General features: G+C 58.6%; 1 protein-coding gene across 2 annotated transcripts in view; it reads right to left on the bottom strand.

Moving 5' to 3' along the window:
• Positions 1-145: 145 nt before the first annotated feature.
• AFAP1 (actin filament associated protein 1) overlaps positions 146-27,096 on the bottom strand; it is a 53,669-nt gene continuing 26,718 nt past the window's right edge. Inside the window, exons 6-14 of one of the 2 annotated variants that reach the window (XM_023747660.1) lie at positions 25,939-26,118; positions 20,546-20,641; positions 17,536-17,617; positions 14,439-14,588; positions 13,216-13,427; positions 11,948-12,093; positions 8,446-8,563; positions 3,555-3,669; positions 146-400 (exon numbers count right to left, since the gene is read on the bottom strand). In XM_023747660.1, coding sequence (XP_023603428.1) covers positions 162-400; positions 3,555-3,669; positions 8,446-8,563; positions 11,948-12,093; positions 13,216-13,427; positions 14,439-14,588; positions 17,536-17,617; positions 20,546-20,641; positions 25,939-26,118 — 1,338 coding nt within the window. In that variant the 3' untranslated portion in view covers positions 146-161. The remainder of the gene's footprint in view (positions 401-3,554; positions 3,670-8,445; positions 8,564-11,947; positions 12,094-13,215; positions 13,428-14,438; positions 14,589-17,535; positions 17,618-20,545; positions 20,642-25,938; positions 26,119-27,096) is intronic. The other variant, XM_023747661.1, reaches the window with a different exon arrangement.

Below are 27,096 nucleotides of genomic sequence, written 5' to 3'. Positions count from 1 at the left end.
CCCGCACCTGGAGCACCCATCCCCTCTGCCTGTCCCGGGACTCCCGCACCCGAGCACCTGTCCCCCTGCCTGTCCTGGGACTCCCGCACCCGCCACCTGCCCTGGGCTAACGGGCAGTGCCTCTAGACCCCCGGGACGCAGTGTGGGACACAAGCTGAATCTTAGCCGCGAGCTGATGAGTGAGGCCTGTGGCAGACAGAGGGAGGCAGACCCTCCCGGACGGGCGCCCTCCTACCAGCGTTCGCCTCGATGGCGGCCCGCAGGTCCCTCCTTTCCTTCCGGAGCTGGGCCAGCCTGGTCCGCAGGGCTTCCTTCCGCCGCAGCAGCTCCTCTTCCTTGGTCTGCAGCCGCCTGGCATCTGCTTCCACCCTGTTCTTGCCGTATCTGTACTGGTCAGCATCTGAAAGACGCGGGGAAAGCAGTTAGCCTGCAGACACGAGGGAACTTCCCAGAGCCCTCGGTCAGCCCGCTCGCTCGGTCAACTCAGAGCTGGCTCCCTGGAATCCGACAGAAGAGAATGGGCCGGTCTGAACCAGCTGATTACCCAGGATTCTTGGGAACAACGTTCTACGTGAAAAGAGAGTATTAAGAAATCCCTCTAATTCTCTTCCCTTCCCGCCGGCACCTCGCCACAGTGCACATCCCACATCTGCAGGGAGGAGGCCATCAGCGTCACATGCAATCCTGGCTGTGGCCAGTGCCCGTAGGTTTGAACTTCTCCCCCAGCCCATCACAGCTGGCCCACAGCCTTGTCCAGCGCTTTGCTGACCCAGCAGCAGCTACGCACCGGCACGGACTGAACACGCAATAGCATCAGTGGGTGAACGAACGGACAATGAGAAAAGGAAGCGGCAACACAGGGCGGGGTCTGGGTCCCGACTGTTAGGTCTAAATCCCAGCTTGTCACCTGTAGCTGTGTGACCTTGAACAAAGTACTTAATCGCTCTGTGCCTCAGTGTCCTCATCTGTGAAATGGGGGCATTCGGAGGGGGGGATGTGGATTAAGCTAACATTTATAAAGTAATTTAGGAAAGGTCCTTCTGAAAAATACGCTGGAGAGAGGAAGCGGTGATGAAGCTAACGAGACGGACCCAGGGCCACCATGTTCGAAGATTCCACCTGGGCCGGTCCTCCCACTGCTTCTGGCATCGCACCGCCCAGGCCTGACTGCGGCTCAGCGCACCAGGCTCAGCGGCTCCGTCCTCTCGCCACTCGCGCCGCTGCTTGTCTGCTCGATGCCCTCGCTAGACGAGAAAGGGCGTCACAGAGACGCAGAGGGCAGAGCGATGGCCGTGACGCAGGCCGCAGCACGAGGGGCCGTGAAGCCCTCTCAAGCAGGTGCCCAGGCCTCGCGTGGGGGTGGCTTTATAATTTGATCTTTGTATCTAAAGCCCGTCTCACAATGCCTGGGACAAGGTGACGCTCCCGGCAGCTCTAGTCACTGTCAGCGACAACAGAGTCCACAGGGCCCTGTCCACTCACCAACGGGGAGCTGGGCCAGCCTCCCGCCCCAGCGCGCGTGCCCAGCGCTGCGCCACAGCCACAGGGACGGCAGCGGAGCGCCACCGATGGAGGCCCCCGAGGCCGTCCCTCCCCACTCAACATGCACAGAGGACACAACGGCGGCATCAAGTGGCCAAACCGGCCAGCGGACCCCGGAGCACTGCTGTCCGTGGCTCGGGGGCAGGACGTGCTGGGCAGACAGAGCAGAGTCTACACCCCAGTCTCTGATTTCCAACGAAGGCGCTTCCCCAGCCCACACGTTCCCCACCCCCGGTCTGCAGTGAACGCAGCAAAAACACAGAAGGCAATTATTTCTCTCATTTGTCACCATTAGATGTCACCACAGTTAATAAAAGTTCCCTCCAGAAGGCGTCATAAAAGAGAGGAATCAATCACGGGAATGAAACCAGCCGTGACTGACGGGTTCCGTGCCTGGTCTCGCACAAGCTCGGTGCCCTCCCCACGGGACACCAGCAGCATTTTAAGTGACTGCGCACGCCCCTGCGTTAGGGAAGTAAGGTCTGCGAGAGGAGGTCGAAGGTCAGCACATCCCACGAGCTACGGGGAGCAGGCTTTGGCCCGCTGGCTCCCACCTGCCTGCTCTGAGGGTGACTCCCGTGAAGATCACCCGTGTCCCGTGTCCCGGGCAGGAGCAGCCTCCCTGCTGAGCAGCTCGGAGGCGGGTGTGCATGTACGCCCCCCGCCCCCCCGCCCACGTGTACCCCGTGACTCTGAGACCCCTCGCAGTGCACGCGGCAGGTACAGGGCACGAGCTGGAGCGGAGGCCTGATCTGCCAGCTCCACGGGGCCTGAGTCAGAAAACACGGACACTCCCTCCCCTGGAACCCTCCCTGCCAGCCAGGCCCCTGGAGCTCCGGGACCCGCGTCTGCTGTGTGACCCTCTCTCCGGCTCAGGCACCTTGGCAACAACTGCACTGTCTTATCGTCGCAGCTGAAGAAGCCCTGACAGACATGGTGACAGCATAGCCCCGGAGAAAGGGAGGTGCTGTGCTGGGCGGGCATCTCCCTGCCAGCTCGGCAGCCTGCAGCCTGGCACTCTCTGTGGTTGTCACTCCCGGCCGTGAGCCCCAGGGAAGCCGTGCATCGCTCGGAGGTCATTCCGCACGTGGACCAGGGGGCAGGCGACAGCACCTGCCTGCGGGCGGCGGGGGGCCAGGCAGGAGAAAGGGCAAGCGCCTGCGTGGGCCACTCGGACTGTACTCCCTGCCACGTGGACTGTACTCCCTGCCACGCGGACTGTACTCCCTGCCACATGGACTGTACTCCCTGCCACGCGGACTGTACTCCCTGCCACGCGGACTCCGTCCAAGCCCGTCCTTCTCTAGGGCCCTGAGGCCGTGACCACTTGGGCTATTTCATCACGGAAACCACGGCCGCTGCTCGTCCACACCCAGCACGTGGAAGCCCCACTTAGAGGGTAGACGTGACTTCCCCCAAGTCGCTGAGTCACCAACAGGTCAGGGACACACACCAAGGCCCTGACCCAGAGCCCAGGCCCTGCAGCTGCACCTCCAGGTGCCTCCACTGAAATGGGCGTAACCAGCCCTAGAGTCGTGCAGCCAGCCCGGCCTTTCCTGGTGCACAGAGGTCCCGAGGCCGGAGCCTGGCACAGCCCGGCCTTTCCTGGTGCACAGAGGTCCCGAGGCCGGAGCCTGGCACAGCCCGGCCTTTCCTGGTGCACAGGGGTCCCGAGGCCGGAGCCTGGCACAGCCCGGCCTTTCCTGGTGCACAGGGGTCCCGAGGCCGGAGCCTGGCACAGCCCGGCCTTTCCTGGTGCACAGGGGTCCCGAGGCCGGAGCCTGGCACAGCCCGGCCTTTCCTGGTGCACAGGGGTCCCGAGGCCGGAGCCTGGCACAGCCCGGCCTTTCCTGGTGCACAGAGGTCCCGAGGCCGGGTCGGAGGCCGGCACCACCCTCCCGTCGGCAGGCGGGGAAGGATGATGCGGCTACAGGCCCATCTCTCCACGGGTCCCACCCCAGCCCGCTCTACAGCTGCAGAGGAGCCGCGACCACGGACGAGGGTGCACTCACTGGAAGGCGTGCGCCTCACGCCGGCGGCCGGCTCGGCCTTCTTGGGCTGGCTGCTCAGGGTCTTGCCTTTTCCTGCAGCCCCGCTGGATGCGAGGGGGGGCTTTTTACTCTTCAACTGTTGAAATAAACAGAAGGAAGTTAAAACAAACGATCCACAACACCAGTGTTTTTGTTCTGCGGGACACGACTTCCCTCTGTGACCCTGTAAGTAGCATCTAGCACTGACAGAAAAACTCAGGGAGGCAGGAACAACTTGGCTCCCACACCCTGGGAGCTGGGGTGCCCCGGAGGCCGAGGTTCGGGCGTGAGGGACGCAGGGCGCCCTGGGCAGGAAAGCAGAGCTACATGTGCGCTGAGAGCTGTGATGGAGGTGGGCACAGGGGGAGCCGGGCAGCTGGGCTGAGACGCTGGGAGCCTGCGCTTCGGACAGGGGAGGCCACTGCAGCTGGTTTCTCTGCCAGCGCCTCCATGGGGACTGACACCCCACCGGGCACATCACTACGCTTATTCCCCCAGGGTCTCAGGAAGGAAGCGAGAAACGCTTATTCACTACAGGGTCTCAGGAAGGAAGCGAGAAAGGCGGGCGTGACGTAGAAACAGTTAAACTAAATTTTGACCAACACAGGCTTTTAAAAATTCCATAGCATCGCCACTTCTTGGGTGGCTGCAGGCCAGCAGGTGCATTTTCTCAGCGATGGACAGTTCTATGCAGACATGCAGCTGGCGGGAGGGGTGAACGGTGGGTGTCCAGGCCCACGCTCCAAGGTCGTGCCCGCCTCCTGCGCTGTGGGCCGGGCCTAAATTTGGCTCCGTCACTCAGCTGCTGAGCGCGCCACGACCCCTGAGCCCCCACTTAGTAACCACCGGACGTCTGACCACCGCACTCAACGAGGCCTTCAGGCTCACTGGACAGACTCTGGGCAACTGTCGTCAAACATCAGAAGCAAACAGCCAGCTGGTGTGGCTCAGTGGTTGAGTGCTGACCCAGGAACCAAGAGGTCACTGAATAGATTCCTGGTCAGGGCACATGCCCAGGTTGTGGGCTCCATCCCCAGTAGGGAGCATGCAGGGGGCAGCCAATCAATGTTTCTCCCTCCCTCTCTCTCTCTCTCTCTCTCTCTCTCTTCCTCTCTCTCTGAAAATCAATAAAAACATATTTTTTTAAAAAAAATCAGAAGCAAACAAAAGCTGTGCTGTGACACTGGCGAGAGCCTCGGCCGGGAGGACTTCTGAGTGCCACCCGGTCTGACATCCCCAGGGCTTCCCTGGCTCGTCACTGTGTAAGGGTTCCCCCAACACAGGGCACAGGGAGCAACCCCTCACGTGCCCCTCTGCTCTGGGGGCGCTCGCACACACGGGCACTCGCACACACGGGCGCGGGGCTGCATGCAAAGCATGAAAGTCTGAGGCTGACAGAGCAGGAAAACACATCAGTATTTATATGGAAATGCTACCGTTTGCTACAAAGATGAGGTGGGACAGTCTGACAGCAAGGCTATTTCCCATTTAGGAACCGATAATCCCAATCCTCGTCACCTACCTGGGGTCAGGAAGCACTTTTATGCCCATTTGGGAAAAACACCGCAGTGTCCTGAATGAGCCTAGTTTACATTTAAAGGTCAAAAAGCAGCTACTCCTGGGGCCACCTGTGCTGATGTTTAACGGAAACATTAAAAACACTTGCAGCTCAAGAATCCTCTGCCAAGTTTTACCATCCTGGTCCTTTAAGTCTCTGCCTTTAGCAAAATTCCCGGGGAACATCCCGAGGCCGGAAAGAGCCGGTGTGCAGGGAGAGCGGAGCCCACAGCAGGGCCGGGAGGGGTACGGAGGCAGCTCCCCTGCCGACTGCTTTCCCAGGTGAGTCTCGCTCACTACCAGTGGGCATCACTGCAAAACTCGGAGGGGGGCTGTGGCTAGAGGGGGGTCTAGAGGAGGAGGGAACGCGATGCTGTACCTGGGAGCCGAGCCCGAGAGACGCCCTCCCCACAGAAGAGGTGTTAGTGACAGACGGGGCGGGAGGCAGCCCGCAGGACGTGGGCTGCTTGTAATGGTTACAGGACAGGGTGTCGGCAGGCGGCCTAGCAGCCTTCCTGTCAGCAGGCGGGTAGCGCGCAAAGATTTTCGGAGACGGCAAGTTATCGTACAGGGCTGCGTTATCGTACAGCACCTCTCCTCCCGGGCCTCCGCGGCAGGAAGCGGCCGAGCCGCCGTCGGGGTCCCACTGCAACACACACAGCCGCGCGGTTAGTGCCTCGGCCACAAGCAGAGCAGACGTTAGCGCGCGGACGCGGCGTGAGCACCCGCACCCCCGTGCCCGCTGCTGTAAAGCACACACGTTCGCAGGCGAGCTGGCCGCGACCCACTTCCGGGACTTAGGGACAGCCTTCTCCTCCCTTGGGTCGCCCCAGTCGTTGGCTCAGGGAGTGTTTGTTCTGTCTGGTAAAGCAGGAAAAAAAGGGCTGATGTGACATTTCTTTAGATTTCGGAGTCCCCAGGTCCAAAAGCAGAGCCACGTGCTGGCGGGGAAGGAATGCCGACGGGGACACGGGGATGGGGCTCGGGCTCTGCCCAGCACACGTGTGCAGCCCCCAGCGAGCACCTTCTTTTACTTTGCGGTCATTACCGGGTTCTAGACGCTGTCTGGAGCGCGTTACAAACACTGCCTCTAGCTCTCACGGGATCTCAGGAAGCAGGAGGAAACTGAGGCAGAGGCTCCCAAGCCCGGGCGCTGCCTGTGCCCCGCCCCCACCCCCGCCCCCGGGGTTACCGAGCGGCTGGACTTCAGAGCCCGGAGCCAGTGCATCGGTGACGCGTTTATGGGGACTGCCCGCCTGCCCCCTGCCCCCGCTCTGTTAGGGCTGATTAAAGTGCCGCGACCAAAACAGTCTTGAAAAGAAATCCAATCATCACAGAAAACAGGAGGTTTCCAAGTAGAATTGACATAATGGCACTATTTTGACGAAAACCTTTCCCTAAAGGACTAAAACAGCCACAGGCCACTGGAGGGCAGGGACATTAAAGTGCACATTCACCCAGCACTCAGCACGGCCGAGCCTTTTAAGTCTTAAAGGTCTCCAGGAACCGCTCTGCATTCACACACACGGAGAAATGTTAGCTCCTGGATGATGCTTGTTTCAGTCTTTATGTTGTTCTTCACTTCCGCACGGTGATTACAGCCTTTGTTATAAAAATAGGAGCAGGGCCCAGGCCTCACGGCAGGCGTGCTCTCACTCCTCACCGTCGCTGCAGCGGCTATTTTGGTGATGCTGGGACCCAGCTACGAGCTAAAAATAGGGGGACGTGCAGATAAACTCGGACGCGAGCGCCTCAAAATGACAGGCGCGCATGCATTTGTCCAGGGCGATCACAGGGTCTAGACTAGACTAGCATTTCCCTAAAATACCAAGGGACTGAGTCACACGGGTAACTTAGAAACTGCATAGAAGTTTCGAGATTAAAAGTGGGTGTGCTCCCCCGTGTGCGTGTCAGAGACCCTCCCCGAGACTCACTAACACCTGCGTTGGGCCTCAGAGGACCCCGAATGGCTGAGAGTTACTGCAAATGAAACGCCAACAAGTGCGGTTTGGGGTCAAAAGTGCGAACTTCATAAACAGAGAAGAGCAGCCCTCCCCAGAGAGACGGCCTGGTCCCAGCGCCCAGCGGCGGGGAACTGGGCAGGGCAAGGCCGCTGCCAGGACGCCCCGTGAGCCAAAGCACCAGGAGGACTGCACAGGGGACGCGTCCAGCTCCTGCCCACAGGGTCCCAGGACAATCCCTCCCGCAGAGCCTCTGCGCAGGTTCTCAGAGCAGAGGGGCTGCAGACGGAAGGACGGCCTGGAGCAACCTTGTCCCTGTGGGCCTGAGCTGCACCTGGACCAGGACAATGGGACAGACTGGGGGGGGGGTGCCCGTGACTCCCTCACCCCCACCCTCCTCACGCCCCGTGGCAGGTGTGGACTGGGGAAGGGGTGAGGGCCTTGGAGAGAGACTTAGAGGGAGGTGTGGGTTTCCTTTCTGAACGAGCTGCCGGGGTCAGGGCTGGAGACGCAGACCGCTCGCTCCTGGAGGGGACTCTGGCGGCTGCGCGGACAGGGCCAAGGCGGGTCAGGGGAAGAGAAGCTGGTGGCTGCGGGGCACGTGCGGCCGGAGAGCAGGGCCCACCTTGAAAACGGCAGTGACCAAGACGAGGCTCAGGACCGGGCTGTGAGCCTCTCCCTCGAGTCCACGGCTCAGCTCACCTGTGACCACCCGGAGGCCGGCACAGAGCCGACCAATAAACGGGAGTGATGTGCGGACACGTCAACACACGCTTATTGATGAGTTCTGCTATTGTACGTGGGACAAGGCAGCGAAAAGCTAAGGCCACACCGCACCTGCTCAGCGCCAGGCACCGGCCGGCTCTCCAAGGCCCCGGAGGGAGACGGTCCTGAGCCTGTAGCATGGCCCGCATCTATGGCAACATTTCCTCGCCCTCCCTCCCTGCCACCTTCCTTCCCTGCCTCCCTCCCTTCCTGCCACCTTCCCTTCCCACCTTCCCACCTTCCCACCTTCCTTCCCTCCCTCCCACATCTGCCTCCTATGGTGCCGCTCAGCATGTGTGCCCCGGGAACGAGGACTCCCTGGGAACTGACAGCGCTCCACACCTGGACTTACCCAAGGCTCGTGCTCTAACGTGTTCTCCTCAGTCAGTGCTTAGGGAGTGCGAACGTTTAATTATGACGGGACATGGACCCTGAAGGAGAAACTGCCTACGGGTGTCAAACGCCTACGTGTCCAAATGCAGATTAAGATGGACAACTTGTCAGAAACAAGGACAGGAGAGATGGGATGGAGCTGTCATCACGTGTCGGCCGATGTCCGACAGCGACCGCTCCCTGGGGCGCACACTCACCGAGCCGTTCACGCAGGGGGCGTCGTCGTAGTGCAGCGCCGTCCCGCTGGGGTGGGCATAGCCGTTGGGGGTGCCCCCGAGGTAGGGGTTGGTGGAGATGACACGTCTGTTCATGAAGCTGAAAGACAGGACGTGAGGTAACTCCTCCTGCCGGGCAGCAAGTCTGGCCTGAGCCCTGACCTGATGCTCGGCCCATCAGAGGCTGTGCAGGGAGCCTCAGTGCCGGGAGGCACTGGAGCCACAGCCGCACGCCCCACCTAGAGAACGCGAGGGCAGCACGCCTGCAGGACCGTGCCAGGGGTGGCCGTAATGCATGCTGGTACACCATTCTTATCGTCAGTGGTCTAAAGACCTCTCTGGCCCACTGACTGTTTTTGTAAATAAAGTTTTATTGGGACATGGCCTTGACCCTTCATGTAGGTACCGACAGTGGCTGCTTTCAAGGCTTTACATGCCTCCTTCACGACCCTGTCCTCAAGTCAGGGACCAGACGCTGCAAAACTGAAGTATTTCCCATCCGGCCTGGGCTCTTTAGAGTTTTATGCAACAGCGTTTCTCGAGTTCTCGGTGTCCACTCAGCATCACCGCCCCGGACAGCTCCCCTCCACTCTGCCCCGTCTGGGCTGACGGAGCCCTGACAATGGGCGCCCCCTCTGCTCAGAGAACATCCAAAGCTGCCGCGTGGCCTGGGGGCTCTGGGTGCCGCTTCGTGTCCCCGAAAGTCCCACCGGGCGCCCTGATGGCTGCTCTCACAGGGCCTCCCGCCTCAGGGCCTCCCTCCGCCTGGAGCCCTCTCCAGAGCCCCTCCCTTCCCGAGGAGCCCCCAGCGCCCACACACACCGCCCTCCCTCTGCCTGGAGCCCTCTCCAGAGCCCCTCCCTTCCCGAGGAGCCCCCAGCGCCCACACACACCGCCCTCCCCCCGCACCACTGTCCTCCGGTCCCCTCTCCGTCCCGATCACCGCGGAACACGGAGCTACGCGCTCACTGGCTGCTGTCCCCGCCCGAGTGGATCTTCCCACTGACACCGGCCAGCTTCAGGGCCAACCCTGCTCGTCTGGGGACCGTGGCCCGGAGCGGCTCACAGGGGCGCGGAGTGAGCGAGCAGGAGGGTCACTGTGAAGGGACGCGTGCCTGGGAGGAAACCCCTGAGCTCGCTCTCCTGGCGGGTTAAGCAAACAGGCTGCGTCTTAAGTGACTGTTTTCCAGCGGTATTTCCCGAATTCCTGTGGCACCTGCATGAATAAGGAGAGAGGACCTGCCTGTGCGGGTTTCCAGCAGAGCTGGCGCTCACAGGGGCGAGCGGGGCTGAGGGCTGGGAGCCTAGCAGCTGGCAGGAGGCGTTCAGAGGGAGCTACTGCCCTCTGCTGGGGGCAGGCGGCTGTGCACGCCGCGCTCGGCCCAGCGCACCTGACTCTAATTTATAAAATCACTCCTCTTGCTTTTGTCTGACAAAGAAATGTATGCGGCCCTCTGCATTTAGGGCACATGAAGTGTGCCTAGGAAAGAGAGAAACTTAAACGTTTGAGTCTGCAATGACGGAGTTTTCTGATTTGTTTGTAATATATACCTAAGGGTTTCTCATTTATGACTCGGAGGGTGTGTGGGGTCAGGCAGTAACGGGAATGAGTGAGAAGCCGGGCCCGAGGCCAGTCCTTTCCGTGCCGACCACCGCACAGGGAGCACGTTACACGGATCTGCTAGGTGTCGGCCCTCCCGGTGGGGGACCCCTCACAGCAGGGCCGTCGTGCGTGGTGTGTCTCCGGCTCTTGGCGCTGTGCCTGGCACTCACCGGGGCACAGATGCCAGGGAGGAGCGGGGGCCATGAGGGCCAGGACGGAAGCCGACCCGCCTGGGGGACGCCGGGACATGAGACCGAGACGTCAGACACCAGGACGTCCCGGCTGGAGCAGGTCTTCGCCACACCCACCTCCTCCCACAGCGGGCACTGGGCCCAACCAGTCTGCAGGCCTAAAGGGGACGGGCCGAGGCTCAGCCCTGCGCTGTCTTCCGCCGGCGCCCTGGCTGCTACAGCAGCTCAGCCACACTGAGAAGCAGGAGACCAGAGGCCACGAGCCACGTGCTGAACCCAGAACACGAGTCGCTCACAGGAAACACATTCTGGGGGAAATAACCCGACACAGAAGTTCCTCTCCTCACCACTGCCCAGTGCCCAGGGCAGGCCATCAGGCACTCACACTGTCGTGCAGCCGTCCACCGTCATCTCCAGAACTTTCCATCTTCCCACTGGCACTCGTCCCCATTAACGTACTCCCTCCCTTGCCCGGCCCCGGGACCCACTCTATTTCTGTCCTGACTTTCCCACAGAGCAACGCGAGTGAGAATGAGTGCTTTCTGCTGGGGACCCTCTCGCTTTGCTGGTGATCGCTGGGCAAAGCTGTCCCAGGCTGGCTCCTCACACAGGCTGCTTAGCCCGGACAGAGGCGCCTGACGCCTCATGCGACCAAGCTATCTTCCCTCAGCCCCAGCGTGTCCCGGCCGAGCGGCCAGGGCCCACAGACTTTTATAGGAAAAGTCAGTCTAGTGCAGTGGTTCTCAACCTTGGCTGCACCTTCGAATCACCTGGGAATCTTTAAAATCCTGATTTCTGGGCCTCATCCTCCGATAATTCTGTTTCTTTGTTATGGGGTGGGGCCACAACATTAATAACAAAGAAAAAGAATTTCTGGAGGATGAGGCCCAGAAATCAGGATTTTAAAAAGATTCCCAGGTGACTCTAATGTGCAGCCAAGGTTGAGAACCGCTGGTCTAGTACTTCATCAGAGACATCCCAGCGAGTCCAGCTGTTCTTCCACCGCCAGCGTGGCGGTGCCGAGGCCACGACAGCAGGGCGCCTCTGCCGGTGCCCCGCTGCATCGACACCTCTGATGCCGATGGCGCGACAGCAAGAGGGAAACTTCTGGACTCCGCGAGGGCCCGCACCCCTGGGGCCTGTGGGCGGGGCTTTGAGAACTGCAGCTATAACTGTCTTTGCATCGATACGTTAAAAAAATTCATGGTTCAAAGACCGTTCTTGTATGAACAGCCTTTTTTAAAAAATGACAATTTAGATTGTAAAGGAATGTGATTAATGGCTTCAAAGACAGTCCTCACTACAGCAACGTGTAGAATCACTTCTGATTCTAGATTGTTCCCCCCACACACAGGTCAGCAAAGTACAGCCCACAAGCCGCATCCGGCCCACTGCCTGTGCCTGCAAATCAAGTTTTACGAAACCGTCAGCCCACTCGTTCCTGCCCCTGCAGAGCTGAGAGGACAGGGAACAGTGCACAAAGCCAGATGGTGACTAGCTTGCTTTTTACGGGAAAAGTCGGCCAGCCCTGTTCTGAGAGAAAACACGAGGGTTAGAAGGACAGGGCTTTCACCAACGTCTGGGTGAACATGATGCGAAGGCAGCGTCTTCGCTGTTTTCCCGACAGCCCAGGAAGGGTAAACACTTAGGAAACAGCGCGTTTGCCCGGCGCCCCGCCCGCGGGCCTTACCAGAAGGTCTGCTTGGCCGTCTGGATGATGTTGGCCGACATCTCCACGTCGATGTAGTCGTAGTGCAGGGCGCCGGGGTCTGTGGAGGACCCCGTCTCCGCCAGCAGGACTCCGATCCACCGGCCCATGTCTTCCGAGGACGCCGCCTGTGTGTGAGGGAGGCGCGTGTCACTTGATTAGGGAAGAGTTTCAACAGGTTCAGGGTGTCGGCACAGAGACCACACAGACGGGAGGGCGGGGCCGAGGCTCGTGCGAGTAAGTCGCGGAGGAAGGGGAGGCTGCCGAGCCGCGGGACCCGCTCTGCGTTCAGCCCGAGCCTTGAAGCCGGAATGACTGGACCCAGGACGTGGAAACCTGGGTCCTGCAATGCCGGCCGCTCTGGGGGAAGGGCACCGGGGTAGGACGTGGGACCTGCTGTGCTAGCTAAGGCTCAGCCAAATGAAGTTGCTGACAGCGCCTCGCCAATTTGACAACAAAACCCGGCCCGGAAAAGCAGCGCAGCCTGCGCTGGCCCAGCCCCAGGACGGGGCTGGCTCCCTGCGGGCCTCGGGCTCCCGTGGCCGGGCCGGGAATGCACTTCCTTCCCTTCAGTGGAGGCATGAGCACGTGCTCCCCTCCTGTCGGCTGTGCTGAGGGGGTGCAATCGTGGGCAGTCACCGGGCTGTGGGCGCCGTTTCTCAGGACGTTTACATGCTCCCAACCCTGAATCTGACCTTCATTTGCAATCTGACTACAGCTCAGCCGATGCCCTAACCACTGAGCCCGGCCAGGGCCAAAGGGGAGGGTGGAAGCAGGCGGCTGAGGCTGTTTAAGGGCCTTTCCCTCTCCAGCGAGCCGGCTCCAGAAAGGCAGCCACAGGAATCAGCCGCGCACGGAGCCAGGGCTCCTGGAAACCCAGGTCTCGGTGTCCACGCACGCGGCTCGCTGGCCACGGCGTCTGCACACTCACTCCGCCTGGAGCCGCATGGGCCCTGCAGGACGAGGGAGGACAGCGCCCTCTGGAGGCCGTCACTGCGAGAAGTCCTGCTGGGAACACTGAAGCAAGGCGTGGCGGGGAGGCGACCAGGACTTGCAGGGGCCCAGGCTCCTTGCAGGGCTCAGCAGAAGCGGGCGCAGGGCGCGGCCTCAGGAGAGGCCACCGCGAGGACAGCAGAGACGGACACATGGGCAGAGGGAGAGGGAGAAAGGGCGTGGCACAGCAGGCGCTGCCAGCTCAGCAAGGCGGGGACTCGGACGGGCAGCGGCTTCGGGAAGGAAGGTCGTCCTACCTCCAGCACGGCCACCTCCTGCCCGTTGCGGAGCAGCCGGAAGGTCAGCGGGTGCCTGGAGTCCAGCCCGGGGATCACCTCGCAGCCGCGGAGAGGGATGGACACGAGGTGGGTCTTCAGGTCGGTCCTGTCCTTGTGCAGGATGAGCTTGTTGTCCTTGACCCTGCACCAGCGCTCCCGCCAGCGGTTGTTGGAGAGCACGTTCAGGTGGCCTGTGGCGACAGGCGGCTCAGCTCCGGGAGAGGCACCAGGGCGGACACCCACGGGACGGACCCCCACCGCGTCTCAGGCAAATTCACACACACAGCAGGCCGTCACGGGTGACAGCTGGAGAGCTGTGATTTTGAATCCAGTTGCGGATTCATAATCTTACATTATGATTTTATTCTGTAAAATACTATTTGTACATGACATATGTCTGATACATTTATTCTTTATAAGGAAGAAAGCTCTACTTAAAAGTCCACAGTCAGCCGTGAGGGCTGACCGGCTGAGCAACGGCGTGAGGACCACGAATGCCTGCCTGTGGCTTCGGCCCCATCTGCACATGAACCCTGCCGAGAGCCCACTTTTTGGACACTTGAGAAGTGACCGCCAACTGCAGCCATCGTCCCTCACAGGCCGACAGCCCTGCACGCTTTCAGTTTAAACGCTTAGAGGAAGTCGGGAGACCTTCGTGGGGTCAAACGTGAAGAGCCACAGAGCTCACGTCAAACCCCTGCAGTCTCTTACTAACAAGCAGTGCAAGTGTGAAACAGCTCCCCCGCACACAATCCCCAGCCTCGCTCCCAAGAGCCGCGTGACGAGACCGAGGGGCCGCGACTCGGGGACGACACGCACGGCTCCTGCAGCTCATGGGGCTCAGGGGGCTCCCGGGGCTCCTGTAGCTCACACGGCTGGGGGCTCCCGGGCTCCTACAGCTCACGGGGCTCAGGGGGCTCCCGGGCTCCTGCAGCTCATGGGGCTCAGGGGGCTCCCGGCTCCTGCAGCTCACACGGCTGGGGGCTCCCGGGCTCCTGCAGCTCACAGGGCTCAGGGGGCTCCCGGGCTCCTGCAGCTCATGGGGCTCAGGGGGCTCCCGGGCTCCTGCAGCTCATGGGGCTCAGGGGGCTCCCAGCTCCTGCAGCTCACACGGCTCAGGGGGCTCCTGGGGCTCCTGCAGCTCACACGGCTCAGGGGGCTCCCGGGGCTCCTGCAGCTCACGGGGCTCGGGGCTGTCTTACCGCAGGTGGGCACGTCCTCCTCGGCGGAGGAGGTCTGCTCGTCGGTCGACGGCTTTTTCTTTCCTAAACCGATGATCTTGGTGATTTTCTTCCCAGTGACTTTAGATACAGTCCCCTTGCCCTCTGATTTGGAACTTTTTTTCCTCTTGACTGTCAAAAATAACGACAACACAAAAGCATGTTAAGTTATAGACCTTACCCTGAAAGACAGTGAAACACAGCATACGCCATAGCCATTGACTTGCCCCCGGTCTTACTCATGGAGCACCCGCTGCAGGCCACCGTCGGGGCCTGGCTTACACCATCGGAGTGCGGGCTCAGTGAGGCACCAGTGAGTCACACCGATGAACTCCTCCCGTGTGCCCTGCTCGCTGGGACACGCGAAGCTGCCACGGGACTGCTGTCAAGACCTCAGCGCCCCGTGCTCGATCGGCGGCGGCACCAGCAGGGTAGTCACGAATCACCCAGAATCGCGGTGCACTGGCGCGTTACGCGGGGCATATCCTTCCCCTTGAACGCAGGAGCAGGAGCGACAGTCACCCCGTGGCTGGACGGCAGGGGCTGGCCTGCTGCCATGCGATCGAGGGGTAACGGAGAGGAGCTGTCTGCGTCGCGGCTTCCTCGGCAGCCAGCATCTGTCTGGTCACGAAGGGCTGAACGAAGGGACCTGACTGAACCTCAGCGCACACAGTCCAGAGTGAGCCGCCGAGCGGAAGGGAGGAGAGAAGGTCAAGTGCAGCTTAACCATTAAATTCCTGCAGGACCTACTCACTGAGTGTCTGCAATATACAAAGCAACGCGACAGGCAAAACAGTGTTTAAACCAACGGCACCTTTTCAAAATATGGAAGGCTGCTCTGCTTTAAAAAGCCCAGGGGAATGCTGGGTAGGGATACATTCACTCCCACGCACAGCGAGACGCACTCGCTCCGCAGAGGCTACTGTGAGGGACCTGGGAGAAGAAGCCGCGGCGTGGGCTGCCTGGGCATCCAGGCGGGAACCTGAGATTGTACGTTGGTCTCCTCCAGGGCAAACCTCAAAGATAGGTTTCCCGGCTGTGATTACACATAATGTGGCCTGTGGACGACAGAATGCCTCCCACCGAGTAACTTCCGACGCAGAGGACGAAAATTACACCCAGTTGCGTCTGGCAGAAAATCACACGGCAGAGCAGAGGCCATGCCTCCGACTGACCCTGGTCATATCACCACAGCCCAGAAGACTGGGTTCCAAGACCCAGCGGCCGGCTTGCTGTCTGGTTGCAGGTGACGGCATCTGCCTCTAGCGGCGGGTGCAGGGGGGCAGTGGGCAGAGGCTCCCCTGGGAGCCAGGTCCCGGGGCAGGCAGAGGCTGCAGGCTTCCACGGGGAAGACTCCCTGCCCCACAGACCCCCTCCTCTCAGCCCAGCCCCCACGCTGGGGAGGACACCACGTAGTGGAAAGGGCTTGTCTTCAGAAGCTCTAAGGAGCTCTCAGACCTCAGTCACAAGAACAAACAACTCAATGAAAATATGGGCAGAGGATGTGAATAGACTTTTCACCAAAGAGGACGCCTGGATGGCAAACAAGCTCGTTAGACTTGGTCAGCGTTGTTGGTCATGGGCAGAGGCACGGTAAAGCCGGCTGCACAGCTATTCAAATGGCCAACGCAGAGACCAGCACGACAGAGCGCCACCAAGGCTGGTGAGCGGCACGTGGCCAAGCACCCTGCTCCCAGGTATTAACTGGGAGAAAGGAAAACGTGTCCACAGCAGCTTCGCTCCCATGGCGCCGAGCTGCCAGCAACCAGCCCTCTCCCGTGGGTGCGGGTGAGCCGGCCGTGCCGCGTCTGCGCTGACCTCCTGCTCGGACCCTGAGCCCCTGCATGCGGGGCTCCCCAATGCCTGAGGCTGAGTCAGAGAAGCCAGACCGAAAGGCTCGGCTGTGGACTCCACGCACAGGACGTGCTGGGGAAGGACAGAACACAGACCTGCAGCTGCCAGGAGCAGGGGCTGGGGGGACAGAGGAGCACAGGGACACCTGGGGTCAAAACTGCTCCATGTCTCGACGGTGCGGATGGTGACCCACCAGTATGTGTTCATCAAAACGCAAAGAACTGTATGCCCACAAGGTGCCGTCACCGCGTGTGACGCACACGCCACAGGGCCGGCTTCAGCATCTGCACCCCCGGTTCACACAGCATCATCCGCAGCAGCCAAGGGTGGGAACACAGATGCCCCTCCACAGATGAATGACGGCAGAATGTGGTGCGTAGCACAACGGACTATTGCTCAGCCCAGAGAGGAAGGGGATCCTGACACCGGCTACCTGGGCGGACCTGAGGGCATCGCGGTGAGCAAGGTGAGCCAGCCACAGGGCAAGCTCTGTGGTTCCATGATGCGAGGTCCCTAAGGAGTCAGACCCACAGGGACAGCGGGCGCCCCAGGCACCGTGGGAGTGGCTGCAGGCCTGGAGAACGGGGAGGGCGGGAGTGTTTAATGGGGACAGTTGCAGTCTGGGAAGATGGAAGGTTCTGGAGAGGATGGTGAGCCGGTGGCACAGCAATGCGAATGTGCCTAAGCCACTGGACTGGGCACTTAACAATGGTCAGGGGGTAAATTTTTGTTATGTGTATTTTACCACAATTTAAAATCATTTCTTTAAATGCAAGTAAAATACATCTGCAGAAATTTTTTTTAAAAGGGACTTCAGAAACCTGCACATCTGGTCCCCTCATTTGAAAGATGGGGAGCGGAACTCATCAGGGAAACGGTCCCGATGGGGCCGAGGCCACCACGGGGTGGGCACGTGGCTCCGCTCAGCACCCAAAGCCCTTCCTGGAGGATCACTTCCCGGGACAAACCACGTGAGGAAATGCCTGCTGAGCCACCAATTTAAACTCCCGCCGGGCACCGTCGGGCCACAGGAACCCTGGCCCGGCCGCAGGCACCGGAGCCTCAGAGGGCTCCTGCTCCCCAGAGGGCCTTCTAGGATTGGTCGGTGCGACCAGGACGGTGACAGGCGCGTGACCGAACCTCCAAGGAGACGTGCCCGCAGCCAGAGTCCGCAGAACGGGCCGCAGTGTTTTGAATTCTGGTTTCTGTTTCGGGCAGAACTCACCTTGTTCTTTCCCGTTACACACGGCGACTCCATTCTCCACGACACCCTCCCCGTCCGAGCTTGGTCTCTCCGAGGACAGTTTCTGCAAGGAAGAGGAGGACGGGGTTATTCTCACAATGTCGCATGGGCCAAGTGACGTCATGGATCGATCCAAAGTGATCTCAGAGCGGAAAGAACGTGGGCCGGATTCCCAGCGATCCAGGACAGCTAGGGCTCAACGGCCGCACGGACCAGCTGGGTGCCTGTTATCAAAAGCTTGACAGACACCAAAAGAGCAAAGAGAAAAGCCACCGAGGTAACCAGCACGTGCTACAGTGCCTGACATTCATTCACCTCCCTCTCTCTCAGTAATTAAAAAAAGTTAGGGCTACAGAAAACTCCCCTCACCAAACCAATTATGCTTCCAGAAATAAACACTGCCTCGCCCATTTAATTTCCTCCCGTGAATAATGGGCAAGTGTCAAGTGTCTGTGACAAATATGCTCAGAGGATGCACAGTCGGGCGCTGTCAAACCCTCAGGGGCACCGGAGGACTTGCCCGGTGGGTCCAGCACCTGACGTCAGGGCACAGTCAGGACTGTCACTTGGCATCTGAAGCAGAGGCACGTGGGGGCGGCAGGAGAGGGTCAGGGGACATGGTGACGGAAGGAGACGGGGCTCCGGGTGGTGAGCACACAATACAACATGCAGATGATGCATATAGAGTTGTACGCCTAGAACCTATACGATTGTATTAACCAATGTCACCCCAATAAATTCAATAGAAATTTAAAAAGCAGCAGCACTGTTGAGAGCTGGAACCCCTGCATTCCAACCGGAGGAGCTGTGGAGTCACAGCGGGGGAGGCTTCAGCCCTCCCCGATCCCCTGCACTGTCCCCCATGCCACAGAGACTGCCAGCCACAGGCGGATGCCGGGGCACGGCACGCGCACGCCACCTCAGGAGAGGGCCGGGCTGCGCTGGCCCAGGACGGCAGACGGTGTCAGCATCGCGCCGCGGTGCTGTGACAGCCACGGGAAGGAGCCAGTGGTATCCTGTGGGAACCTGGTGTGTGCCGACCGCCAGTGACAGGGCGGATGAGAGCTGGCGCTGCCCAGCTCCCAGGCCGGGAAGTGCTCCTGGGAACCAGGTCAGCAGGTCTGGGCGGGCACAGCACAGCCTCAGAAACCACGCTAAGTGAAGGGTGCCACCGGTCCCGTGGGAGTGGGTGAGAGAGAAACCCTGATGCACGCTGATGGGAAGTGAAACCGGACCAGCCTTTCTGGATGGCTATTCGCTTAGCAACACGAGTCAAATCTTAAAATCAATCCTCCCCTTTGGTCTGGTAGCCTAGCTTCTAGGGGTCTATTTTCAGGTAACAGAGCAGCAGCAAAGACTTACAAAACGATGCCAGTTATTTTAAATGGCCAACAATAAGGAGTTAAATTTGAAAGGGGGGGGCGTAATATGATAGTAGAGTCATATGATTTCATATTATTCAGCTGCTAAAAGTGCAAAAACGGTTGTTGCTTGTTATTAGTTTTCAAAAGCCTGGAAAATTGGTAATAACATAAAGGTAAGGAAAAAAAGGACAGCATAACATGTTTATGCATCAGAATATCTAAACTATAAAAGAAACACGTGAGCAGGAAAAGCTGGTTAAAAAAATGCCATGTTGAGAGGAGCTGCATCCCCTGTGTGGTGGGTTCATGGGTGACCATATCCCTGCTATTTGTGTTTCTCTGAACTGCTTGAATTTTCCATAGCAAGCAGGATGAGGGCTGTGATAGGGTTAATTTTGTGTGTCAACTTGGAGGGTGTTTTTGGATGAGACTGATTTGTTGTTTTTGTTAATCCTCACCCCAGAATATTTTTTTCCATTGATTTTAAAGCAAGTGGAAGGGAGGGAGGGAGAGGGAGAGAAATAGAGAAACATCGACATGAGAGAGACACATCCATCGGTTGCCCTCTGGATGCACCCCAATAGGGCCAGGGACTAAATCTGCCACTCAGGTATGTGTCCTTGACTGGGACTCAAATCCGTGACCCATCAGTATGCAGACCAACACTAACCACTTAGCTTACCAGCCAGGGCTAACATTTAAATCCGTGAACGCTGAGTAACGCAGATGGTGCTCCCTACTGTGGGGGCCTCACCTCGTTGGCTGAAGGCCTGCATACCACTAAAAGGCCAGTCTCCTGAGCAAGGGAGAATTCTGCCAATGGCCTTCAGACTTCACCTGCTGGCCTACGCAGCAGACTTTGAACTTGCCATCCTCCATAATCACATGAGCCAATTCCTCACGATAAATCTTACACATAAAAAAGTCCTTACGTGAATCATATATAAATACACACACATGCACACATACATAAGTACAAACACGTACATGCACACACACACCACTAGTTGTTTCCTGGAGAACCCTGACTAAGTAAGAAGGGACACGAAGGCTCTGTTCACGCAGGGGCTACACAGGGAGGCCTCGGAGAGTCCCTGGGCCACAGCCACCTACAGGAGCTGCGTGCAGGAAGCCCGGGGTCTCCATGGAGACGAGATCTGTGTAGGGACAATCAGAGCGAGCTGGGTGTGTGGCATGACAGTGACAGGTTCACACGTTTCTGACAAGAAGGGCTGGCCCTGCCCCGCTGCGGGGCCGTCACTGGGCCCTTCTACAAGGAACATGGGCACAGAGCGGAGGCCACAGGGAACGCAGCCTGGCCTACTGGGATACAGCTTGGGGAGGGGCACTCGGGCAGTGCCTGCTGTATTCCGGGATACAGACCTGAGTTCAGATTCCACGCTGCCACGTGACAGCCGGGTGACCTTGAACAAGGCCCTAACAGCTCCCACCCACTTCTTCACCGCGCAGCCTGTGAACGGCCAGCTCCAGCCTCGCGTGTGGGCACTGGAAACGCACAGGAAGCAGGACTGCGGTCCCTCCTCTTTCCCAGCTGGAGTGTGGAAACGCGCAGGGGTGGGCTGGGCCTGTGAGGAGGCCCACCCTCCGAAGCAGCACACGCCCCTTACCTTCTCCAGCTCCGCCTTGTGCACCGGGGAGCCTGGCGGCGGGGGACACTCGGCGTCCACGGGCCCACTGCAGCCGCTGTAGACCTCTCGGATCACCTGCAAAGAGCGCGGACATGTTGAGTGCATCCAAGCACAGAGACACTCCCACGAGGGGAGGAAGCCTGAGAGGAACAGAGGCACGTGGTGTGGCCGGAAACCCGCAGGTCACAGCACCTGTTTCAGCTCCAGGCCGCCAGGCCGCCCTCTGTTCATTCAGTCGCCCATTCACTGACGGTCTACCCACCCCAGTGCTGACCTAGGTCCTGGATACAGGGAGCATGTACGCGAAGGTTCCGCCCTCATGGGGCTTCCGCTCCAGGAAGAGTGAGGTGCCATCGTGAACAACGAGCGTCACCAGAAAACGCAGGCGATGAGACAGCGGCGGGGGCGGCGAAGAGCAGAGTGGCCTTTAGCCGCCGGCGCGGCTGACTCAGAGCAAGAGGCCGAGAGAGGCCTTGCTGGGAGGACACTAAGCTGCGTCCCCAGCCCCCCTGCAGTCGCAGGGTCCCCTCCATGGGCCTGAGCAGCCCCGGGGCGGGGTGGGGCAGGGCTCTGACCGCTGGGGGTGAGCAGTAAATGAGATCAGTCCTGGGGAGACAGAGCGCACATTCTTCCCACAGAAAAGTGAGCAGGCGAGTCTTTCAAAATGTCCCTGTTCCTTTTGGAACTAAGCTGCAACTTGAGTTCAACCCAAGTGCCTCTGGACGGAAAAGCAACGCCCACGTCCGGAGAGCCGTGCAGCCCTCAGGGCGTCTCCGCGCCACGGGCTGCGCTGCTGGGACCGCGGCCAGGGACCCACAGGCCAGGACAGTTTCCAGCCATTTTGCTGCTCAGCTGTTCTATGAAAAAAAAAGAAGAAAAAACACTACAAAAAAAGGAGCAATGTCCACATTTGAGACCAAACCAGGAAAAAGAGAAAGCAAAGGCCCCGAGAGCCTGCGCGGGGTCTGTCCTGTGGAAGCTGCGAGCGACGTACGTCACCCAGCGCGGCGCCTGCCACGTGTCTGGAAGGGGAAACGGGCGGCTCTCTTTCTCTTTCTCTTTCTCTTTCTCTTTCTCTTTCTCTTTCTCTTTCTCTTTCTCTTTCTCTTTCTCGCTGATTTCACCACTTTTCCTAGGTCTTGGTTTCCTCACCTCCCCAATGCGCTCACCAAGCCTTTAGTTCAGAAGGCAAAGCTTCATGCAATCTAAAAACAAGATGTTGTCTTTTCTCCAGGGCAGCGCTTCTCAAACTTTTTCATCTCGTGGCGCACATAGAGGAATTACTAAAATTCTGCAGACACCAAACGGCAGACTATATTTTTTGCCCATCTGACAAAAAAATAGGTGTAATTCTGATTCATTCACCCTGGGCGGCTATCGCCGTGTTGGCTGTTGTGTTTTTATGACGATCGAGGGGAAAGGCGGGGCCTGACTGAGTGGTCCACATGGCCCCGGAGTAACGGCTGCTCTGGGGAAAGAGTAGCTTACAACGGGGACTCCTGGGCGCTTGTCACAGACACGGGGGTCAAGCCCCAAATCTGCCACTTCCTCCATACGTGGGGCTGAGCAATCTGGACTTTGGGCCTAACCTCCTCCTCCAGGAGGAGCACAGACCCCTGGGGCCCTGTGACAAGATAAAGCGCCGCAGGGCCGGGCGCCCCGGAACCTGAGCTCTCCCCGTCACAGCACTAGTGACCGTGTGCAGTTAGACAAGCCAACAGGAAGGGCACCCGTTGTTCTGCAGGAGAAGGCTGACCCAGAGCCTGCCGCAGAGGCCGGTGTGGCAGAGCCGCCACGCACGCGGCAAGCAGCTGCCTCCCTCTGCCTGTGTCAGGGAAGGCCCACGCGGCTCCCGCCCGCCTCCTGGTGTGGGCCTGTGGGCGTGACCTCGGAGGACAGTGCCCTCTCTCTCAGCGAAGCAGGACCCATCCTTCCACACTCGGCTCAGGTCTCACATGACCAGGAAGCCCGCTCTGCCCGCCCAGGGGGAATACGGTCTGGCTGCTTCTCCACGCGCCACACCAGCCACGCGTCCTCCGCCAGACGCGGCCCGTGCGCAGCCTGTGTAGTCTGTCCTGCTGTAAGCTGTGCTCATTCCCCTGCTCGGGCTGCTCCTCCTTAGGTCGGCTTCCCACGGCCAGCTCTAACGGCAACTAAAGAAAGTATTTAAAGAAACAAGGAGGGGACGGAGAGGCAAACTGGACTTGGAATTCCCTGTGGCAGTGGTCGGCAAACTCATTAGTCAACAGAGCCAAATATCAACAGTACTTCTTCAAAGTAGACTCGCCCAGGCCGAAAACCGACTTCTGCGCATGGGCCACGAAGTTTCAATCGCGCTGTACGTGCGCGTGGTATTTTGTGGAAGAGCCACACTCAAGGGGCCAAAGAGCTGCATGTGGCTCGCGAGCCGCAGTTTGCAAACGAAGGAATGAGTGGAAAGCAGAAGCAGAGACATGCCGTCACCTGGTCGCTAAGTCCGCATGACCAACCTCCCAGTCCTCTGGTTGGGTTTTGGAAATCCTCAGGGAAAAGACTTTTTCAAAAGGGGGGAGGGGCCTGCGGCACCAATACAGCGCCCGCCCCCGCCCCTCCCCCCAGCTGTGCTGTCACTACACAGTGTCACACTTGCTCCAGGTCACGTTCTGTCCCTGCGGCCCTGCCTGCTTCCCAGCCACCGAGCTCACTGACGAAGCCACCTGTCCTGGCTCACCCGCACGTCTGTAAACTCCACACTTGGTCTCCCTCCCTTCCCTGCTGCAGCTTCCTTCCTGTGCAGCACGTGCGCAGTGCCGGCATTCCGTGCACCAGAGACCCAGACAACCTGGGCCACACGGGGGTTATTCGAGGCATCGGGCATCATGAATGATGAACCTTTCCCCAGACTAACCCACGGTTATGCCCCAGGCAGGAGCACCAGTGCCCTCCTTCCTGTTCCATGGGCCAGTGGCCTCCCCCCTGTTCTGTAGGCCAGGGTTCCCCTCCCTGTTCTATGGGCCAGCGCTCTCCCCCCTGTTCTATGGGCCAGCGCTCTCCCGCCCTGTTCTATGGACCAGCGCTCTCCCCCCTGTTCTATGGACCAGCGCTCTCCCCCCTGTTCTATGGACCAGCGCTCTCCCCCCTGTTCTATGGACCAGCGCTCTCCCCCCGTTCTATGGGCCAGGGTTCCCCTCCCTGTTCTATGGGCCAGCACTCTCCCGCCCTGTTCTATGGACCAGCGCTCTCCCCCCGTTCTACGAGCCAGCACTCTCCCGCCCTGTTCTATGGGCCAGAGCTCTCCCCCCTGTTCTATGGGCCAGCGTTCCCCTCCCTGTCCTACGGGCCGGCTGGTGGGAGTACTGCAGGTATTTCATGAAACTGTCTCTCTACTCTGAACTCCACTTACGGCCACACCGCCTGCAGAGTTCATGAAGTACTAAAGGGTTAGCACCCTGTGCTGTGAACAGCTACAAATGAGGTTTTGGTACTGCTGACGTCATTGTAAAGAGCCATGTCCTCTGAGAAGTTCAATATGTATTTAAAAGAATTGAATCCAAATTCAGAATCACAAATCCTTCACAAACCAAATTGTTTTATGTTCTGTGGTATCTCTGTTTGCTTTCAACTTGAGCCCTCGTCTCCAGAAACACAGCCTCTGCACATTTTTAAGGAAACCTGACCACTTGGCTTCTGGGAACGCCGCTCTGTCTTCTAACTGACCCTACAAAACGGCTCATGTTTTTGGCATCTGTACACACACACACACACAAATACACACACACAAACACACACACACACAAACACACACATAGACACACACACACAAACACACACACAGACACACACACACAAACACACACACAAACACACACACACACAGTGAGTCCTGGCAAGAGCTGCTGGTCGTGGAAGTTGCAGACCAAACGGAGAGAAACCAACCTGACACGACTCCGGAAGTGTGTGTCGAGTCACATCCTGGCTAAACAGTCCTCACGCTCTCACCCTGACAAAGGGTTTGCGCCTCACTCAGAAGATACCAAATGGTTACGTTAAAGCCACGTTTCAAAATCTGCAAAGCCTAGAGAGTAAGCTGATGACAATAGGGGGTAACTCGGCTTGTATGGATACGAAAGGGTCACAGCCTACACTTAAGAGTTAACACGACACAAAGCTATTAGAAGGAAACATGGGCAGAAATCTTCAGGGCCTTGGATTAAACAACAGTTTCTTAGCTTTGACATAAAAAGCACTACAAAGGAATGGAATGCTGACACACATGACGACAGGGATGACCCCTGAGAACTCACTGCTAAGTGAACAAGGCCCGTCAGGAGGGACAGGAGTGCGTGTACACAGACGGGAGAACAGCCAGTGGGTGAGGACAGAGGAGTGGTGGCCTGGGGCTGGCGGGCAGTGACTGCTCCGTAGTGAGTATGGATCTTCTCCTGGGGGTGAGGAAACGTTCTGAAACTAGATTAATGGTGATGGTGGCACAGCTGTGAATATTCTAAAAACAACGAGTCATGCTTTAACAGGGCAGACTGTGTGGCGTGCCTCAATAAAGCTGATATTAAAAATTACTGAAATAATGTATTTCCCCAAATACAATGACCAGCATGGTCACCAGGGAACCTGGCACAGCAGACAGGCTACATAAACAAGGACACGCGCAGCGCAGACGGGCGCAGGCCCACCGCCCTCCACCGAACCCAGTCGGAACACCAGGCCCGCTCCGTGCTGGCTGTGCAGGTAAAGGGCTAAGCAAACATTCCTGAAAGAAGCAGCTGGAAAATCTAGAACTAAAAGCTACCATAACCGAAATTAAGGACACGCTGAACAGGGACAAGTTTAATAGAAGATTAGACACAGCTAGAAAGAGAAACAGTGAGCTGGAAAGTAACAAGAAGAAGCTGACCAGACTAAACATTTTTTTAGAAGGGGGATAGGAAATACCAGGAGAAGAGAAGACGGAGGATATAGTGAAAAGGCCTCACAGGTGTTTAAATGCCGTCAGGAGGCAGGGAGGAAATGGGGCCAAGTTATATTTGAAGAGAAATGGCTGAAATTTTTCCTGAAACTTAGAACGATGACAACCCACAGATTTCAGAAGCCCAAGGAGTCCCAAGCAGAATAAACAGAAAAGAATCTGCATCCTGGACCAATACAGTGAAACTAGAACATCCAAGGAAGACGTGCTAGAAGCAGCCTGCAGATGGGCCAGAATGTCCTGAGAAGCGCCACAGTGACCACCCTGAAGTCACCAGGACATCCCACGACCAAGAACCAAACTGTTCGGGTTGACCTGTTTGCGCCTGCCTGAAAAAATACACATTAAAATCGAGCCAGATCTGAGCAGCTGGCGATGCAGCGGCTCAGAAGCCACGCGGACCACTTGCCTTCAGCCACTGCTCGGCCTGCTCCCGGCTCTGCACCGCGAGGACCAGGGGGTCGGTGCCCTGCTGCGTGATCTTCAGCTCGTGCTGCTTCTTCTTGCCGTCCTTCGGGACGTAGGCGATGCTGCAGCCCGGGAGGGGCAGCTCCATCTGCGGCTGCTGGTCCTTGGAGCTCTTGTAGCACTGCACCGACAGAGACACCGCGTCAGGGCACGGCCTCGGGCGGGAAACCCATAAAACATGGCAGAATGAACACAGGAGCGTGGGCGTGGCACCCGGAGGTCTGACCACTAGTGGGGCTGCTCGGCGATTGGAAAAGGGACCTGCAGGCTCCCACCGCCACCTGCTCCACACCCACGCTCACCTCCGTGCATGTGAAAATGCATCTCCCAGGACCTCAGCAAAGTCTACCGACCGTCACTGACACGGCCAGCGGAAACCGAGAGGCCCTGCGCTGACGGCTGGCGATCTAACGGAGCTTCCTCAGTAGGTCCCCTGACTACGATTTAGTAGGTTTGTGGACATGCACAGCCCTGCACACGGTGTCCCTGCCTCACCCCCACCCTCTCTCTGAAAGACAGACAAACGACTTCAGTAAGAGCACAAATATCAACACGTGGTGTACAACGGTGTCTGCACAGGTCGGCCTCCTAACTGAGTAGAGGACCCGCCATCTGGGCCCAGCTCTGTCGCTACTGGAGCTGGGCTCTGGGCGTTCGCTACATTTCCTGAGCCTGTTTCCTCGCTTGTAAAGGGAGTGACTGGTACTGACTGGAGTTACATGAAATGAGTAGTAACGACAACATCTACTCCCAAGTAGCGAGTGTCATCATCACAGGAGGCACCTCCCGCACCTCAGCCTCACAGATGCCTGTTTTGCAGAGTAAGTTAACCTGGTTTAGGACCTTCGTTAAGTAACCTGTAACTTTGGTTACGTAACTTGCCAATGCCAGGTGACCGAACACGTGGCCGACCCAGGACTCCAGCCGCAACCCAGGCGAGTCCTACACTTGCCTCTAGCCATCCCCTGAGGAATGGGTACATGAATGCCTATTTTCAGAAGTAATTATCTACAGTTCCAAAACCATGCCTCTTGAATGACACGTGGATGAAATATATCCACTTTTTAAAATATTTCAAATGATGGCTGCCCTGTCTAAA

Source organism: Myotis lucifugus, unplaced genomic scaffold (genome assembly GCF_000147115.1).
Source record: "Myotis lucifugus unplaced genomic scaffold, Myoluc2.0 scaffold_937, whole genome shotgun sequence".
Lineage (NCBI taxonomy): Eukaryota > Metazoa > Chordata > Mammalia > Chiroptera > Vespertilionidae > Myotis > Myotis lucifugus.
This window is presented reverse-complemented; position numbering and strand designations above follow the sequence as displayed.